This window comes from Neltuma alba, unplaced genomic scaffold (genome assembly GCF_004799145.2).
Source record: "Neltuma alba isolate B1F8T4 unplaced genomic scaffold, ASM479914v2 tig00012189_pilon, whole genome shotgun sequence".
NCBI lineage: Eukaryota > Viridiplantae > Streptophyta > Magnoliopsida > Fabales > Fabaceae > Neltuma > Neltuma alba.
The window spans coordinates 1-19,500 of NW_021636729.1; the positions used below are offsets into that span (position 1 = coordinate 1).

A 19,500-nucleotide genomic window follows, 5' to 3' on the forward strand; every position below is an offset into this window, starting at 1 on the left:
GATAATATTTAAAAAAATGACACATAACTATGTCTGATTAGAAAACTTTAACATAATAAACATGAAGAACTTGACGTAAGAGTTTATCTCGAGTATCTGAACTAGAGGGTTTTTTTTTTTTTTTAAATCATGTTCACTATTTTTTCATCATATCCACCTGCCCTTTGTACAAACAAACAAATTATGGCACATGGTACCATTTACACAACTTGCAGATTTATGTACATGTGTCTCCCCTGGCTTTCACCTCCTAATTAAACAACAAAATGCGTGAGGGTACAGAGTAATAAGAACCGATCTCCTCACTATTTCTGCCAGGGCAGGGAGATTTCTTGAGGAAGATATTTGACAAGTCATTTCACTTGATTTGTAGAACTCAGTCCTCCATGAAATGCTTGCTTATTAACACCAGATAATGAACCCGCAAAATCAGGCGGAACCAAAATATAAGCATTGGGGTCTTCAAACGAAGGTTAAGCTTCTGGTTCCAATCTTCCTCGTTGAACTCCATGACCACACAAGTGGCCATGTGGTATTTCACGAAGACGTGAAGCAATTCCCAATGCCACCCATTCCAAAACTGCGACTCAGATCCTACTTCTGCTCACCATGGTGATGGTGGTTTGTTACTGAAGGCCAAGCACATTTTAGCTGGGGTTGGTGTTCGGATTTGGCTCAAACTGGATCGTGCTGTGTGAGAGATTGCTGCATTTAACGGGGTCTTTAATATAGCTTTCAAAAGCATCTTGGACCCTTTTCAACATGGTCTCTGTATTTGACGTAGCCCGGACTGTGAAGTCAGGTATATTTCAAAGTAAAGGCGTCTGTTATTGGTTTCCAATACTGAAGGAAAGGAATCGAGGTGGATTGTTTAGAATTGTAGATAGCAATATATGCGGAATCTTTTAGCTTAAAACTAGGCAAGTGCTATTCCTGTTATTTTCGTTTCGCTTGAATAGACTCGTATAATTTTCTAATTACTAATTATGTGCCTTTGATTTTATAAGGTCAAATGCAAATTCTCTCGCTAAAAGAGCTATCTATAGAGAGTTTTGATCAGCAAAAAAGCCAGTAAAGCTTGTGGTGTGGAGTTGCCAGGGACATAGGCTCTTGAGGAAATACATTGTTATAATGAGCTCCTTGAATTTATAAATTACATAACACTTGTAAAAATTCCTAACATGAGACTCATAATAAAATGCAGCCATAATGTGCTCTCATATTTACCTGCTACTTTTTCATTAAAAAATAGTCATTATAATCCATATTTGGATTATTTTAAATTTTCAAAAGTTGTTAAAATAAATAGAACGTAAAATAAATATAACTATTAAATGGAAAACAATAACGGACTATTGAAGAGCTTTTTCAAACTGAAAACTAAACTAAAAGTGATTACTTTTTATGAAATTTTTAGAAATTTTGAACACACTCAATTATTCACTTCCCGGTTACCTTATACACACATGGTATATAGAGAGCGAGAATATGGAGTAAACGACACAGGTAAATAAGGACACCGTCTGTATTGTAAAATTATGCTTATTTTTTAACCATTAAGTGAAGGTTTTTAGCTGGCCAAAAGATAAAATAAAAATATATTCATATATACTTGTAGTGTACTAATATTATAATCAATTTTCAACTATTGAAATGGAAACAAAGGTGCATGTAAGAACTAATACAATTTTACAACAATGTACACATTTAATGGCGCGATTATGTTAAGTAGATTTAGTATTATTTTGTTTTCAAAAAAAGAACGGAAATGTAAAAAAAAATTAAAAAAAAATGCACATGGCAAAATGATTTTGATTGACATTAATTTTTCAGGTTAAAACACTTAAATTTTTCCGAAGCACATTGGGTACCCAAAAGTAAAACATGCAAGAAAGCCTCGAGATATAAAATTTAAGAAACGAAAACGTAAATTTTCCAACACACAATCTTGTTATTTACATATTATTTACAATCGAATAGCATTAGAAAAACAGAGAAAGGAAAGGAAATTACACACCCATCTATTTATCAGTGTAGATTTCAATAAATTTAAATGGGAAACAAGTTATGCAGATCAAACAGCTTCTTGGGCATCCCAAATCAAGTAATGCTGATCATTTTGAGCATCTCCCACGTGTCGCCATTGAAAATTCTTGACGAGCAGTATCAGAAACACCAAAAACATCGCAAATATTCTAAGATTGCTGCTTCCCAACAGGCCAACCAGTGCAACGTTAACGTAACGATGGCCTCCAACAGAGAGGAATGAATGGTCGGGGCGTAGCAGACTGATCAGACAAACCGCATCAACGTCCATGGCAACGACCGTCACCAATACCGCAACCTCGTCCGACCCATTACGATGATTGTGTCCGATTGCCAACATCAGACAAGACACAACAACAAGAACCACCACTTCTCCGAGAGATCTTAACACGTAATGGTGGGGACCCACACTGCAGAATCTGAAGAACAAAATGAAGATCAGACAGAGTGTGTGCCCTACTAATGCGGCCACAAAGAAAGCTGGAGAAGATAATCACTTGATTTGTAGAACTCGGTCTGTGTGAAGCTTCCAAAAGCCAACAAGGAGCTTATGAGGCTGATGACGAACAAAAATATACGCATTGGGGTCAGGTAAGGATACACATTTTGACCAAACCATATTTGAAATAATAGGACTGGAGAGTTCATAATAATGCTAGAATTAGAATCATTTGACGTCCACATGCGTGACCAGACGTCTCCAAAAGTGACCTTGTGGCAGCCGTTTTGGGAAGTTTGGCTACTTTTCACTTGGTCATCAAGAGGCTGCTGCGATTGGGGGTTTGAGGGGGCTGACATAATGGAAAGAGATATATGGGAGGATGTAAATGAGCGTTTGGTGTGCAGAGTTGAGATTGTTGGGATTTTGGCTCACACCGAGGATCCATTGTATATATAGTTAATTTCATGAATAACCGAGAAAGGCAAAGAATAAATAAATTATTCCAACTTTTTTCTCAGAGAAAAGGAATAGATTATTCAAGTTTTCTGCAAGAAAAAAGAACGAATTATTCCGGCTTGACTCATGGGTAAAAGTTGTCCAAGAAAGTAATATAATATTCCCTTTCTATATGTATATATCCGCCGCAGTAGGAAATTTCACTGTTGATTCACAACATCATCCACCTTCTTTTTGCTTAGCATGTGTATGTATATTATCACTGAAAGAGGGGAAAAGTACAACAACCGAGGATAGGCATCATCATCAATATGATTATGATTATATATAAATAGAAAACAGTGAGCCACCGTAAAATTAGAAAGTCCCATGCAAAGCTCACGAAACAAAAGAGATATGACAGACAGAATATGCTCATTTGGAATTCCAACACCACTTGAAAGGGCATTCTCAAAAATAGCACATGTTGATTTCAATGCACTGCTTTCGAAACTCTTCTGACTCCTGCCATAGGCTATTTGATCTGTATCACTTAGGGGGTGTTTAGGTAAGATTAAAACCATAGTTTCAGAAGTGCTTTTACGGTATACGAAATAAATATGTAGAGGAATTTTTCTCGATTTGCGAAAAAGTGCTTCTGAAAAGTGATTCTGGGGTTACCCAAATACCCCCTTAATAAGCTAAGCGGGCCCAGATGAGGCTTCAGCACATCCTTCAAATACTTAAACCCTGTGATGCATTGCTTGCCTCAGAAGTTAGAAGACCTAACTTCAACACTGACAGCTTGAATCAGAACATTACATACATGAAAGGACACAAAGAAGCACATAGGTAGATACAAGATGTAACAATCGAATGATTAGACTTAGAAAGTATATGACAACATGAATCCCCACTAACATTCTATATATAATCATTTGTTAAACAGAAGAACACCTTTAGATCATGCATGAAGCCTATTGATAGGTGAACTCAGCAAGAGTTAGATAGAAGTTAGATTTTTTGACAGTGTTCTCACAGTTTAGCATTTGTCGTTTAGAAGGTCTTCCTCAACACTTCAAGCAGAAAGGCTTTTGCTTGAGTGGCATGTCAGAGATATTAACTAAGCTATTCTTAGGTCTTCTCAGACACCATAAGCTTTTGGGATAGTTGGTAGCTTGCCAGAATGAAAAATCTTAGTTTAAATGACACAGAGAAGCAACTGATTTGAATCAAAAGGTAATTATTCATTTTTCTTGAACAAAAACAAATAAGAAATAGTAGAAGTATTGCAGCTGTTTAGCGTTACCGTGCTAGTGATATTTGAATGACAGGTATAGTGAAGTAAACTAAATAAGGCAACCTAGGATGTTTTCAATGACAGAATAACAACATTCCTGCAAATCAAGTAATTCTAGAATGCAATAATGCAAGTAAAATAAAAGTTAAAATAGACAAAAGCTACTGCAAGTGCCTAGTAATAGCTTCAGTAATTTTAAGAACATGCCTTGTAAGTGCCGAGAACTGGGAATCAATTAATTTATGTATTTCCGAAAGCACTTTTGCACGGTTACACGTCAATACCGGGATTAACCGCCAAGGGGGATGTGCACGACGCTTATGGGCGGTGAAAGAGCCGATGTCTCAAATGAGGAGAGAACAAAAAGTGGATCGAGTGTTGAGTTTTGCAGTGAGACTGTGGAACATATGCACGAAATCACTTTCCCTCTCCACGACCTCGAACAACACTTCAACAGCATCACTCGCCCTTGCGGGAGCCATTCCAGCGGGTTGCACCAGAGGAAGGTCGATAGCCAAGAAGAATGCGGAAACTGCCGTTGGGTCCAAGGACTCGGACGAAGACGCAGTATCAAGTGCAGAAATATGGCGGCAAAATAAGCCGGCGGTGAGATTGGAACGCATGGCTGCGGCGGTTGGCTTAACGGTCCAGGAGTTGCTTGAATAATTCTGCGTTCTTCTTCCACGAGGAACAGATTTTCACTTTATTTGCCACGCTGTCGATGATTTTCAATTCCTGCCGTCCTGCAGTTTGAAGAAGAAAGAGAGCCGAGAGAGGCAATTTTTTTTTTTTTAAATGAAGCACGGTGCCGCAGACCAGTGATGGATTAGCCCTCCCCCCCCCCACAAAAAAAAAAAAAAACTATATCTAACCAAACATTAATTTGGCAAGTTGAAGGTCCCCGCATCTATCCAGGGGCAAAAAAAAAAAAAAAGAGTCCCTATTTCACGGGTTCGTGTGAAATTGACAGGTGTAAAAAAAAAAAGTAATTTTATCGTGAACCCCTATTAAATTTTTGAAATAATAGCAAAAAAAGACCATTAAAATAAAAAAATTGCATACAAAGACCGATTTGTAAAAATTGTTATCAAAATCATACTAATATTGTTATGGATTCTTATTTATAATTTTTTTTATTTCGACAGTTTTTTTTGTCATTTTTTTATATTTTTTAAACTTTTTCCAGCTCACATCTAATCACTCTAAGCATTAATTGAGCAAGTTGAACATTCTTGTTTTATCCCTATCACCAAAAAAAAAAAAAAGTTTCCCATTTTATGTTGTCAAAAAGCAAAAGTTCTACCTATTTTGTGCGTTCATGAAGTAATTATTTTTTCTGACAGCGATCAATTTCACATGAACCCATAAATATGCTTTATTTTACAACACAATAGGAAACTTTAACTTGCCTATTTAACGCCCGGAGTAATTAGGTGTAAATTGGGCCAGCAATACGAAGACTTTTTCTGGTTTTGTCAAAAACAAGCTGTGGGTTTCTTCATAAGCCCAATAGAAAGCTTGAACCCTCTCCGCCTTATCCCAATGCCCAGGTTCATGTTGAATCGGAAGAGATTAAAATCACCATTAGGTTATAAAATGATCACTACGCATAAAGGTCAGACGGGAAGGTTTTCATGGGAAAAAGTGTGGAGGCTGCCGATCCTAGAGAAAGTTAAATTCTTTATGTGGCAGCTTCTCCTAGAGAGGCTTCCTACAACCCTTCTAAAAGCTAACAGAGAAATCATATAAAATAATCAACGTCCCTTTGAGTGTCAAAGAGAGAACGATTATTCACATACTTCGTGATTGTGAAATAGCACGAGATGTCTGGGAACAAATTGTTAAACCTAACAGTAGATTTAGTTTTTTCTCTTATGACTTGTAAGTTTGGCTTAAAAGGAACATGACCCAAAGCTTAGGGACCCCACGGTTTACAAGGTAACCTTGGATTAAAGTCTTTTGTACCATATGTTGGCTTATATGGAAAAACCAATGTTGCAAGGTCATGGAAGGTAGACAAGTGGAAGCAAAAGAATTTTTCCATAAAACCATCTTCCACCTCATGGAAGACAACACGATGGGGAAATACAAACATCAAGTTTTCAGCTTTAGTGATCAAGAGGAAATTGTTTGGGAAACACCACCACTAGGTTACTTCAGACTAGACATTGACGCATCTGTAAACAATGAGCAGAAAGCAACAAGTGGAGGTATAATTCGAGATTCTCACGGACAGTGCATAGTTGGATACCAATGCAAACTGGGATATGCACATAGCACCACTGCAGAACTTCTCGTTTTAATACAAGGTCTCCAGTGCTGTCGGCAATATGGACTAGAGAGAGTAATAGTATATACAGATTCTATGGAGGTCTATAATCTAATCATGAGAGATGGAGACTCGAGCCACCCACTCAGAGAGGAAATCAATGTGGCTCGTAGCATGATCTTCTCGGAGTGGGAGCTGCAACTCAAATACACATCTAGAGACACAATCAGGTATGCAAACTGACTAGCAAAAATCACACATGATATGGCGGACAACCTCGTGATTTGGATGACCCCTCATCCAGAATGTGTGACCCTTTTGGAGGAGGAGGGGCCTTCGATTAGCCCACAGAGACTTCTTTTTCTGAGCCCATGCTTGGCCCTATGTTAAAAAAAAAAAATCACCATTAGGTCATCCATAATTTTTTTGTGGAAAACAATTCTATTTTATTCAAAAGAGATCCTTTTAGGGAATCTTAACTGCAATAAAGTGAGAATTATTTTCTTAACTGCACATGCTAGTTTAAAAGGAAAAACCAGAGAATGTGAAGTAAACTTTAGAAAGGAGCACCCCTCTCAAATGTCAGTTTGGTCATTTCAATTAGAAAGTTTAAAAATAAAATAGAATAAATATAATCTCAGCAAGGGATGTGTCACTGCCTTGACAAGTCTTCGTCAGAGAAAACTATAGCTACAGTGAAAGGGTCGGAAAACAAGAACAAATATGAAAATGAAACATGTAATTTTACTTTTTTTATAAAAAAACTTTATCAATCCTCACTTTTGTAAAAGGTACCAATGGGATTTAAATAAGTACAAGATGACGCACGAGGCTAGGGAATGGGTAGGGCAGTGTTGTTGCAATGAGTGAGAGCAAAAGCAGAAACGCCACGATCACACATGATCTTCACTCTCAAAAGCTGCCGCCTTTTATCAAAACCCTTCAGGCAAAAATTGATTGATCATGGAGAGATTACGATGTTCAGCCGCCAGAAGTCTGCTCACCACGGAATCTTCAAAACAATTTATAATGTTCATAATTCGTGAACTTGAATTCATTGTATTTTTTATATTTTATATCTGCGTGATTATTCTTCATGTAGCGTATGTGCATTAATTCTAATGACATGATCATAATTTGTTTAATTTCAAAAGATGAGTGAAGTACGTGATAGAATTGAAGGAGGCCATACCACCGTGCCAGATTGAGTTCAAGCGTCGGTGTTTATTGGTTTGTCCATGTTCCCATAAACATGCCACTTTTACACAATAATCACAACGATGAATAAACGTTTGACCCTTTTCCATGAATTAAGTTAACTGAACCTGACATTATGTATAGTTTTAATTATTACTTTCGGTTTTTAATATAAGAGCTAATTGATTAATTTGAGTAAATTAAGAAAGTTTGTTGGCCACTTATGAGTAATAATTATGTATTATCTTTTCTAAAATATTTTTATTAATTATGTATTAGCTAAAACTATCACTTGGTTGAACTTTTAATATATGCACCCATTATAATGATTGTTTTAAAAAAAATAAATAAATATAAGAAACAAAGTAGATTGAAATTTTATATTTAGAATCAAATTAAAAATTAAATTAGTTTTTATATTAAAGACTGAAGTGTATAATTTTTCTCAGCCTTCTAAGCGCTAATCCCGCTACTCCGTTTGTTACAAGCTCTAGCTTAATGATGATAGCAGGAACGGGAGTTTTGATATGATAATTATTGATAGAATTTTCAACCTTAAAAAGGCGGGGGGGGGGACATCCCGAGAGAATTTCCTGAAGTTCCATACATTTTATTTCATTCTTGTCAACCATCAAGCGAGGAAAGTCAATATATTGAGACTTCCATGGACTTAAATATCACTATAAACGGCTGAGACATCAGAATTTTCTCCATATTTCAATTTTAAAAAAAAAACCAACAATAATGAAGCGAGAGGACATGAAGATGGATGGTTTCAACCAAGCTATACAGCCGCCAAAGAAAACTAATTACAGTGTACTATTAGCGGGTCTTATGTTCCTGAAAATATTTTTTTTTCACCTTCAGAAAATATTTATTTTTGAATCATTGAAACAATACGAATTGTATTAAACAGCGACAACCCTTCATTTAACCTTGCCACCCATGATCCAGATGTACAAAGAAATAAAAGAAGCGTGGAGCATGTGAACCAGCCATGCATCTGATAACCACCAGAAGGAGCCATTAGAGATTTGATTTGCATGATAATTGATTGATTTGATTGTAAATACATTACAATCACAATCAATCAATAACATTTATTAAGAATTCATAATTTCTTTAACTTGTTACGCGCAGCGCACCGTCATTGCAGCGATTAAGAAGTGTTTGAAAGCACCAAAAAGAGATTTTTTTGTGAAAAGAGACAAACTCCTCCATATATTTATTCGTAAACTGTAAAAGTTTTAAAATTATAGTTTTGATTCCATCCAAACACTCCTAAACGTTTTTATGTGAGAAAAAGGAAATAACATTATCTAATAAAAAATAAAACAAAAGGAGGAAAAGACGTAAAATTTCGTCCATCTAAGCAAAGGCAACGTATAAAGGCCAACATGCCCGGTGCCAAGGTGAGCGGATCGTTGCCTTTAAACAAGGACTTTTTCTCTCCAAAATCCTCTCTCCTCCCAACGGTATCTTCTCTTTGCTTTCTGCCTTTCTCCTTTCCCCAACCTTTCGTCGCCATAATTCATCCATGCCCCCTCTTCTTTTCATTTTCTGCGCCCTCCCTCTCTCAACCGATCTCAAAAGCCTCAAAAGTTACTTTAGAGAGAGAACAATGTCACAGGCATTGCAATAATTCATCTCTCTTTTCATGCATGTTCCTCTCCTCTCTATCTCCTGCCTCTGAGCTCTCCACTCATAATCACAGCGAGAGATCAAAGGTGCGTCAATCCCTCTCCTTCGGTATATCCTTAAACACGTTATTCATATCAGTTCCGCGGATTCTCAATACAGCTGAAATTCGATCATCTCTTGCTGCACTTTTTATTGTATGATTCAATATACTGAGCATTGTATGACCAGCATTATAATCGCACGTTGATCCGAGTCCGGAAGATATTGGATAACTTAAATGGTATTTCACAGTTAGTTACCGCTTTCTTCTGGTCATTAGTTTTCTCTATGATTTTTTTTGTTTGTTTTACAGTGATTTGGCTCTTGGATTGCCCTTTCTTTTTTTTCTTTTCTTTCTTTTCTTTTTTCTTAATTTGTTCTGTGACTCCGCGCCTGCATGCATTTATATATGTTGCCTTGGTATCTACTGAAGGCGTAGCAAAATTTGTTTAGGGAAATAAATACCTGTTATTGCGGCTGTTCTCCACATATTTTTTAATCATTGCAGAAGCGTGTATGGCGGTGTCAAAGAATTTGCAATTTCGCTAAAAAGGGACGCTTTTTTTTTTTCCATGCTTATATATTCCTTATTATATCTGATAATATTGTATTTTCTATGCAGTGAGCTACTCAGAAATTTGCATCCACTGTGTTGCTTGCTTGTACAGACAGCATTTAAGAAGGAATTTCAGCAATGTCTAGCTCAACTAAAATTTTAGATCCTGCCTTTCAGGGAGTGGGTCTAAAATCGTATCCTTAATATATCAAGTGCATTTGAATATAAATTGTGATCCGATCTATTCTTTATGCTTCTCGAATAAATTAGGTGTGAAAAACGAAAACAACAGAAAAATTTACTTCATAGAACAGCCAAATTGTATGTAATTGATCTTCGCATGCTATATGATTTTCTTGGTTATCTTCTTGTATATTGAGTCCACGTTGAGTGGTTTTATACTTAACTTCATGAAGAGGAACTGAAATATGGAGGATCGAGAATTTTCAGCCAGTTCCTTTGCCTAAATCCGAATATGGGAAATTCTACATGGGTGATTCGTATCTCATATTGCAGGTGAGTATCATTAAATCTGATGCATTGACTATGTTCTTATTATTTAGTATTGTTCATCATCATCTTGCATGACTAGATGCTGAATGCTCTATAGATGCATGGTTCATGATCTCTGTTTACCATATTGGAGATTCGGTCCACATTGTCATGGTAATTGTCATCTTAGACACACTAGGCCAAAGCACACTCACAAACTAAATACATGAAGAACGAGGAAGGGTGCAACTTTCATTATGTCTATATCATATAAGGAAAGCCTCTAACACAATTACTAACCTTTTGGCATGTTTGATTTACATCTTCAGTTTTTTCCCCTCGTTATGTCGGTTCTCTTATATGCTTACTTTCAGACAACTCAAGCAAAAGGAGGCACTTACTTTTATGATATACACTTCTGGATTGGAAAGGACACAAGTCAGGTGAGCCTAAGTAAAATGTTAGGTGAGCCTAGTAAAGTTCGTTTGAGGTTGTCTTAAATACATGATTCACCTGCTTGTTTTAAATTACCTGATCCATTATAGGTGACAAAAGAATATTATTTCTTGATATAACGGTTTTCTCTAGGATGAGGCTGGAACAGCAGCCATCAAAACTGTTGAACTTGATGCTGCTCTTGGAGGACGTGCAGTGCAGCACAGGGAAATCCAAGGCCATGAATCCGACAAGTTCTTGTCATACTTTAAACCATGTATCATACCATTAGAGGGGGGTGTTGCTTCTGGATTTAGAAAACCTGAAGAAGAAGAGTTTGAAACACGATTGTACATATGCAAGGGAAAGCGAGTTGTCAGGATGAAACAGGCATATTTTCCCCCAGACATTAGCTTCATGGATCCAGTGAACATTCATTGAATGAACATGTAACTTTACATGTTGCTTGCGCAGGTACCTTTCGCACGTTCGTCACTCAATCATGATGATGTTTTTATCCTAGACACTCAGAACAAAATTTATCAGTTCAATGGTGCAAATTCCAATATTCAAGAGAGAGCTAAGGCTTTGGAAGTAATTCAGTTTCTGAAGGAAAAGTATCACGAAGGGAAGTGTGACGTTGCAATTGTTGGTGAGGACACATTTTTTTGGTAGAATTTATATAATTTGACATTTCTATTCTGTGGACGTAATTCTTACTTTGTTTCTAAATGTGTCTAAAATCTATTCCACCCTGCAGATGATGGCAGGTTGGACACTGAGTCAGACTCTGGTGAATTTTGGGTCCTCTTTGGTGGTTTTGCTCCCATTGGAAAGAAGGTTATCTGTGAGGATGACATAATTCCGGAGGCCATTCCAGCTCAACTTTATAAGTATGTTGATTTCTTCTCATCCCTTCCCTCATTCCCTCAAAGATCTGTTTCAGAAGGATCATAGATGGAAGTCGATAGTTTCCATTTTTAAAAGACAAAAATAGTTGGTTGGTCGTAACTATCGTATGAAATGTCCTCGCAGCATTGTTGATGGCGAGGTCAACCCCGTAGAAGGTGAATTGTCTAAATCACTATTGGAGAACAAGAAATGCTATATACTGGACTGTGGGGCAGAGGTATTTCTTTGGGTTGGCCGGGTAACACAAGTTGAAGAAAGAAAATCAGCCTGTCAAGCAGTTGAGGTATTGACGTTATAACTTGTAACTCTTCATATGTCAGTTGAACATGGATTCCTTATCTTTCCTATTGGCTGCAGGAGTTTGTTGTGAGTCACAACAGGCCAAAATCGACGAAGATAACCAGAGTAATTCAAGGTTTTGAGACACATGAGTTCAAATCCAACTTCGATTCTTGGCCAACAGGAACTGCTACTACGGGTGCTGAGGAAGGAAGGGGAAAAGTTGCAGGTGAATATCATTTCTTCCCACTTGAAACATGACTCGTGCCATTGTGTCTCACTAGGCATACTAAGTATGGTACTTTGTTTACTACTAGCTTTGGTGAAGCAACAAGGCATGGGCATCAAAGGAATGGCCAAAAACACAGCTGTAAATGAGGAAATTCCTCATCTACTCGAAGGAGGTGGAAAGTTGGAGGTTAGTTGTTTAGGGGGGTGTGTGCGTGTGCGAATACATGTTATTTTTTTAATCCGTCTCTTGAAAATACTATTATTTCACTTTTTCAGGTATGGCGGATTGATGGAGGTGATAAGGATCCATTACCTAAGGGGGATATAGGTAAATTTTACAGCGGGGATTGCTACATGGTACTGTACACCTACCACGGTGGTGAGAGGAAGGAAGACTACTTTTTGTGCTGTTGGTTAGGGAAAGACAGCGTTGAGGTAATTTCTGTTATTCCAATATCAGTTCAAAATATAGAATGGAAGTGTAATATTTCGTGACATTCACTTAAGCCTTGTTAGTATTTTTAATCAAGGGATCTTAAGATTGACCAAAAACGACCGTACTTGAGCAAATATCTTCCATTTTACGAGGATTTGGTTGGCCGTAAAAGCAACGTTTAAGTGATATACACTGATATTTTAAATGCTGATTCAGTCATACAAGGGGATAGACGATGATGTCTATTGTTTTCGTTTACTGGAAGCAATAGATACTGGACTGAAGTGATCAACCTTTGCTCTGCATTGACACACACACGGGGAAAAAAATAGGATTCGGTTTTTATAATTTTTGATTCAATATTAATTAGTTTCAACCTAAATTGAATATGTATCACCTTTCAATTCACGAACAAAGTAGCAGTTGGTTTTTTCCCTAAAGATATGAGACAACTTAGCAAACCATTGTCTATCACTTTTCAAACTTACATGGCTGCGCTGAGTGTTGTGAATTAAGAACTTGTGTAAATTTAAAGGAATTTTTTTCCATGAATAATTGTATTAAGCAGATAATATCTTTAGATTATACCAACTCTATTCTTTAAGCTGCTGCTACATTTTTGCACTGATTATTTGATCCACATATCTAATGTCTTACACATCAATCCAACCATAAATGATCATCTTAGATTGTAAGCACTTGAATACCTTTTCGTAGATTGTACACATAAATGATCGTCCATTGTTGTGCTACCGATTTATAGCCACTTTGGATAAAAGCTTTTGCTTACCATGATCAATAAACTGTGCAATCACACTTTTCTGTAGAATAACTGCTATTAGTGTTTTTTTAACGTGTTTTTCAAAGTCTCTTTTCCCCCACAGTACTTATCTGTACGAAAGAATAAGTAATCTCTTATCGCATTTGGTTGGAGTTGAGATTAAACAATATAAAGGGCATGGGAACGTCTTCAGATTCGTAAACTTCTTTTGCTAATTGCTTTCGTTGGCTGAAATATTGATGAACTGATGGCTACATACAAATTATATTTATTACAATTCCCACTCAGGAAGATCAAAGGATGGCAAGTCAGTTGGCCAACACAATGTTCAATTCCCTCAAGGGTAGACCTGTTCAGGTATCGTTATCACGTTGTCAGATTGGGAAAGTGCTTGGAAATGGTCTGCAATTGAATTAGTTTCTCGCAGGGTCGCATATTTGAAGGCAAAGAGCCACCGCAGTTTGTTGCTCTTTTTCAGCCTATGGTGGTCCTTAAGGTACCGTGTCATTACTCCGGAAGTGTTTTTTGAGAATGCATGTAGTCTAAACTCTAAACATGTGATGCTATCCATTTTAACTGAATTATCTATGTTTTAGGGAGGTTTGAGCTCTTCTTACAAACAATTAATGGCTGACGAAGGATTGGCAGACGAGACATATACAGCAGAGTGTATTGCCCTCATTCAAGCTTCTGGAACTTCGAATTATAATAAAGCGGTGCAAGTTGATGCAGTATGCACCCATTCAATGCTTCATTTTTGTTCACCGTCTTTTTGTTTTTCTGGGGCTTATATTTTTCTACCAGTCACTTCTGGTTGCGTCAGACCAAGCATGCTGTTCTTGTTCAGGTGGCAACATCACTAAATTCTACTGAGTGTTTCCTCCTGCAATCGGGCTCAACAATCTACCTTTGGCATGGAAATCAATCTTCTTTTGAGCAGCAGCAGGTGGCTGCAAAAGTTGCAGACTTTTTGAAGGTACATTCTGCTTACCAAAATTCTTTGGAACACCAACTAGTGTCATCTAAAAAAGAACCAAGTTCTTCAAGCGTTATGGTAAGAAGTTAGCACTTAGCACATGACCAAATTGTTTTCACCACTGATAAAATTGAGTATGCGTTTACTTTAATGTCTCGAATAGATCGACCCTTTTAGAAAGAGATTTTGATTCTTATATGCATGAAATCTTAGACTAGGTACTTTTGTTGCACGCATTGCTTCAAGTCAAGCACACTGACTTGACCTGACAGCTTTCCCCCCTTTTGCATTTCTTACAACTGAGCAAAATCATGATTTTGATTGGCCCTATCTTATTGTACATTAATATCACCTGTTATGGGATTTTCAGCCAGGAGTTGCTTTAAAACATGCTAAAGAAGGAACAGAAAGCTCAGCCTTCTGGTCTGCACTGGGAGGAAAACAAAGTTATATCAGCAAAAAAGTCACTAATGACACCGTCAGGGATCCACATTTGTTCACTTTCTCGCTTAACAAAGGTAGCATTCTTCCTTTTTACTTCTCTGGATAAAATGTTAAGGACACTGGCATTGCTGATGGAGCTGTTTCCTTGTTCCAACCATTCTTTTCCAACGTGGATTCGCCAGGAAAGTTCCAGGTGAGTTGGTGTCTGCAACTTCATTATGTCAATTTTCCTAGCCAAGAAATCTGTAATTTGTAATTTGGCCTTTGTAGATCTCTAAATGTGTTTTGTATTTTCCTCTGCAGGTTGAGGAGATTTACAACTTCTCCCAAGATGATCTGTTAACTGAGGATATGCTCATCCTTGATACGCATGGGGAAGTGTTTATTTGGGTTGGTCAGACTGTTAACCCAAAAGAGAGGCAAAGTGCCTTCGAAATTGGCCAGGTAAACATATTAATCATATTTAGGATGTTGTTTCCCATTTTCTTACGTGGTTGATATGCTTCATTTATTCTGGAACTTTTTCCCACCAGAAATATATAGAGTTGGCTGCATCTTTAGAGGGACTCTCTCCTCAAGTGCCACTGTATAAAGTCACGGAAGGGAACGAACCATGCTTCTTCACAGCATACTTTTCATGGGATCATGCGAAAGCTACTGTATGCGTATTAACTATCAGGGTTTTCCGTTTTTAATTTTCGTTTGATATTTTATTACTTTATTCATTGTTTTCACTCTTTTTGTCATTTTCAACTGTAAACCCAGTTTGATGAATGTCTCTCTTGGTCAACTGAAATAATTCTTCCTGTCCATATTAGCAAAGCCCTTATGACATTGTCAGTGGTAATTAAATAAGGGGTTCATCTATTTGCTCGTTACGACACAACCAAACTAGGTCCCTAGCAGCTATGACGTTGCTAGGCCTACTTCAATGCTGGCTTGGGTTTGCTAGGAAGTTGAAAACTAGACTGACATAATATACAAGTCTTTTCATTTAGCCTATTCTAAATATTGTTCAGCTGGCTTCTGCAGAGATGAACGAATGAGTTTAGCCTTTGGCATCCAGGTGAATTTGATCATTCCCAGAGCGTGCTCCTTTTCTTAGAAGTAACTGTCTCCTTAAGCATAGACAAAGAAATATTTCACAAACACCCATCTTCAAATACCCATGTTAAAGAACCTACGATGAAGACCAAAAATAGCGGATTTTCTTATAGCTGGAGTTTAACTGGCGGGAAGATTATTCCATCTATCATTTGAATCTCTATATCTCTTTCTGATCATGAAATGCTGAAATCAACATGAACTTGAAAGTTAAAACACAGGGAGGATCAGAACATAGACCGGCTTGTGGCAACTGTTTACATTTATGAACTAGGGTCACTTGGTGCTATTATTTGAACATTGTGAAAATCTACCAGGCGAAGTTGTGATTTTGAAAAACGATTTGAAGTGATTGTGTGATTTTAAAGAATATATTTTACGCAAGACAAGGCTCATACAAATTTACATGTTTCATTAAATGGTGCTTGCTGATTAAATGCAGGTTCAAGGAAACTCATTCCAGAAAAAGGTGACCCTACTATTTGGGGTTGGCCTTGCTGTGGAGGTAAATGCTTCACTTCTAATTTTCACAATATTCTGTTGCTGTCAATCGTGAAAAGTAACTCCATTTCCCAATTACACTTGCTGGTTACATTAAAACCAACACTTGAAATCGAACTTCTGTCAAGACTAATATTCATGATTGCTAAGGTCCAAACGTGAAATTCTTGTTCATGTCATGATTATTGATCTCCATTAATGCTATATGGAAAAAAGTGCTTTTGTAGGGGAACTTGGGATATCTATATTTGCTCGCCGGGCATGGTCTTTAGAGTTATAAAACATTTCACTTAGTTCTGTAAGGAAATTTCTTAGATGATCTTCAAGCTTTCCATCTCTCTAAATCAAAATTAACATTCAGTGCCAACCCCGAGACTACACTTTCAAACTGGGTTGAAAGAAGGATGAAAGTGTCGATAACAATACAGAAACATTGCTCTGTTTTTTTCTGCTTTTCTTTCCTTCTCAGGACTGATTTTCATAAAATAGTTCTTTTGATGATGTTAAAATAATTCATTTGCAGTAGCTTTCTTTTAGATTATGATAAAGAGAAAAGTGAGGTCTATGGTATATCAAGCACTGGGTTGTAGAAATGACGAAGGTATTATTTACGATATAGAAACGCTACTCTGTTTTTCCCCACTTCCTATTTCTCTTCATGATATGCTGAAATAATTCTTGTGTGGTAGTTTTCTTTTATAGTGCGATTAAGAGAAAAGTAAGGCACATAGTATATCAAATATCAACATTATGGGTTCATATTAGAATATCTATGATGCCTTTCTCGCTTGAGTGGTCTTCTCACTCTTTTCAAGTTCATCCAGGTTCCGTACGAGTAGGCATTGTTTAATCTCACCATTAGTTGTCTTGCTCGTCATTATTAGTGGTATAAATATATTCAGAAGCATTTCTGTCAGTATTAGATATGTATCATGTGTAAATGTGGTGCCTCCTTAGTAATATTATTCCTTTATTGCATTAGTAAGGCTTTGTTGATTCTGGTGACAGGAAAAGTCTGACGGATCTGGTCCAAGACAAAGAGCAGAAGCCTTAGCCGCCTTAAACTCTGCTTTTAATTCATCTTCCGAGAAAACACCCATTACGGTATTGCACCTGTTCACAGACAAGTTGCTAACTTTTCTCATAACAAAATAATTATAGGGAGTAGTTTCTCAAACGAACAGACACTCATGTTAAGAGGATAGTATTTTAACAAGATAAAGGATATTGTAGTGCTTCTTTCTAATTTGTGGCACTCCCACAGTCACAGGATAGGTTGTATGAATTAAATCATGGAGGACCAAGACAGAGAGCAGAAGCTTTAGCGGCCTTAAATTCTGCTTTTAGTTCATCATCGGGTTCTAAAGCTATTGCCCCTAAACCTTCTGCAACAAGTCAAGGATCACAAAGAGCAGCCGCGGTAGCTGCTCTTTCATCAGTTCTCACTGCTGAAAAGAAGCAATCACCTGATTCTACACCAGTTGGTAGTCCTCTTGCAGGAAACATCACCCCGGTGAGGAAAAAAATCTCTAATTATTTTAAGAGAGATGTTGCATTATGGGCACTGTGCTGGTGCTTCTGTCCCTTTTTTCCCCCCCACATAAAATGTGGCAAAATGCATTTCTTTTTTCAGAAAAAAGAACAGTTCCATTCTTGTTTATCGGAACCTGATCCTTTTGTTCCTTTTCCTTAAAATTTGTATGTAATTTTTTTATCATTAAATGCACACTGTTATCACCTGGATTGACTTTGGTCAGTGTGAGAAAATGTGCAGTATTATCACCAGTTGCGTTATCTAGAATCAAAGATTTCGGCTTAATCAGTACAAACAACCCCATCAGGGCCCCTTTACTTTTATTTAAAAAGAATTTGCTATCCTGGCTTATTGAGATGCCAGACAATTATACATGAGGAGGCTTTGGCTTTCTCTTTCCCTCGAGGTGCCTTCATAGTCACGTCCTAATTTTGCTTGTGTAAATGTTCGAAAGATAACTGCAAAATTCCTTGCTGTCCAAATGCTTGAATTTTACTTGTTCAAAGAATCAGAAGCTGATCCGTTTGACAATTTTGAATAGTTTCAGCAGAAGGTAAGAGTGAAAATGCCCGTGCTGAGACTGGAGGTCTTGAAGAAGTCGAAGATGCCAAGGAGCCAGAGGAAGAAACTGTTGGCGATGGGGATTCCGAACCAAAACAGGAAAACTTGGACGATGATATTTTAAGTCCAAGTAGTCATGTGACATACAGTTATGATCAACTGAAGACTCTCTCTGATAATCCTGTGTCTGGAATTGACTTTAAACGGAGAGAGGTTAGTCATGCTTTACTTATTGTTAATAAAACTATATATGCTTTGAATTTATATATATAGTGACTTTGTCTCCAATTGTGATATCGCTCAGGCTTATCTGTCAGATGACGATTTCCTATCTGTATTCGGAATGACAAAAGAAGCATTTTATGAAATGCCAAAGTGGAAACAAGACATGCTGAAAAAGAAGCAGGGCTTGTTTTAGACTGTGATGTATCTGGCTGCTTTTGCATCCTCAAATCCATTTATCTGTTGGATTTTTATAGGCACACCATCCTCGGGATTGCCGCGCATAAATTTTGTTGTTGGCAAAAGGAGCCGGGCCGTGGCCAGTGCCGTAATTACTTGTGACGCGGCTTGGCGAGTGATTTTGATTGCTCCTTTTATGTTGCTGCTACCTATATGTAGTAATGCTCACGTATTGTAGCAGTTAAGTTAGTGAACAGGGCCAATTCTTTCATTTGCTCTAGTTCGTATTATTATATAGTCCTTGACCTCTTTCATGTTGTCATTGATTAGGTTGGTGGATGTATATGCATTGCATTTTATATGAATCTCAATGCAGAGAATGAAATTTTGTTTGTTATGGTTTCAAGTTTTAACTAGGTAAATGAAAGTGTAATTTGCCATTCTCTTTTTTTTTTTGGTATAATTTTGAATAAAATGCCAACGAAAA

General features: G+C 37.2%; 2 protein-coding genes across 2 annotated transcripts; both read left to right on the plus strand.

Annotated features, from left to right (window-relative positions):
• Positions 1-6,300: 6,300 nt before the first annotated feature.
• Positions 6,301-6,735, plus strand: LOC114724448 (uncharacterized). Its single transcript, XM_028910794.1, has one exon. The coding sequence runs from the start codon at positions 6,301-6,303 to the stop codon at positions 6,733-6,735; it is 435 nt and encodes a 144-aa protein (XP_028766627.1).
• A 2,522-nt stretch (positions 6,736-9,257) lies between these two features.
• LOC114724447 (villin-3-like) lies at positions 9,258-19,415 on the plus strand. Its single transcript, XM_028910793.1, has 25 exons — positions 9,258-9,416; positions 9,992-10,119; positions 10,342-10,441; positions 10,792-10,860; positions 11,006-11,242; positions 11,327-11,504; positions 11,613-11,745; positions 11,888-12,047; positions 12,122-12,272; positions 12,361-12,461; positions 12,551-12,709; positions 13,780-13,848; positions 13,919-13,987; positions 14,088-14,222; positions 14,339-14,467; positions 14,838-14,985; positions 15,094-15,104; positions 15,215-15,355; positions 15,445-15,570; positions 16,458-16,520; positions 17,525-17,620; positions 17,781-18,029; positions 18,303-18,306; positions 18,598-18,824; positions 18,916-19,415. The coding sequence occupies exons 2-25, from the start codon at positions 10,064-10,066 to the stop codon at positions 19,027-19,029; spliced, it is 2,925 nt and encodes a 974-aa protein (XP_028766626.1). The 5' UTR covers positions 9,258-9,416; positions 9,992-10,063; the 3' UTR covers positions 19,030-19,415.
• The last annotated feature ends 85 nt before the right edge of the window (positions 19,416-19,500 follow it).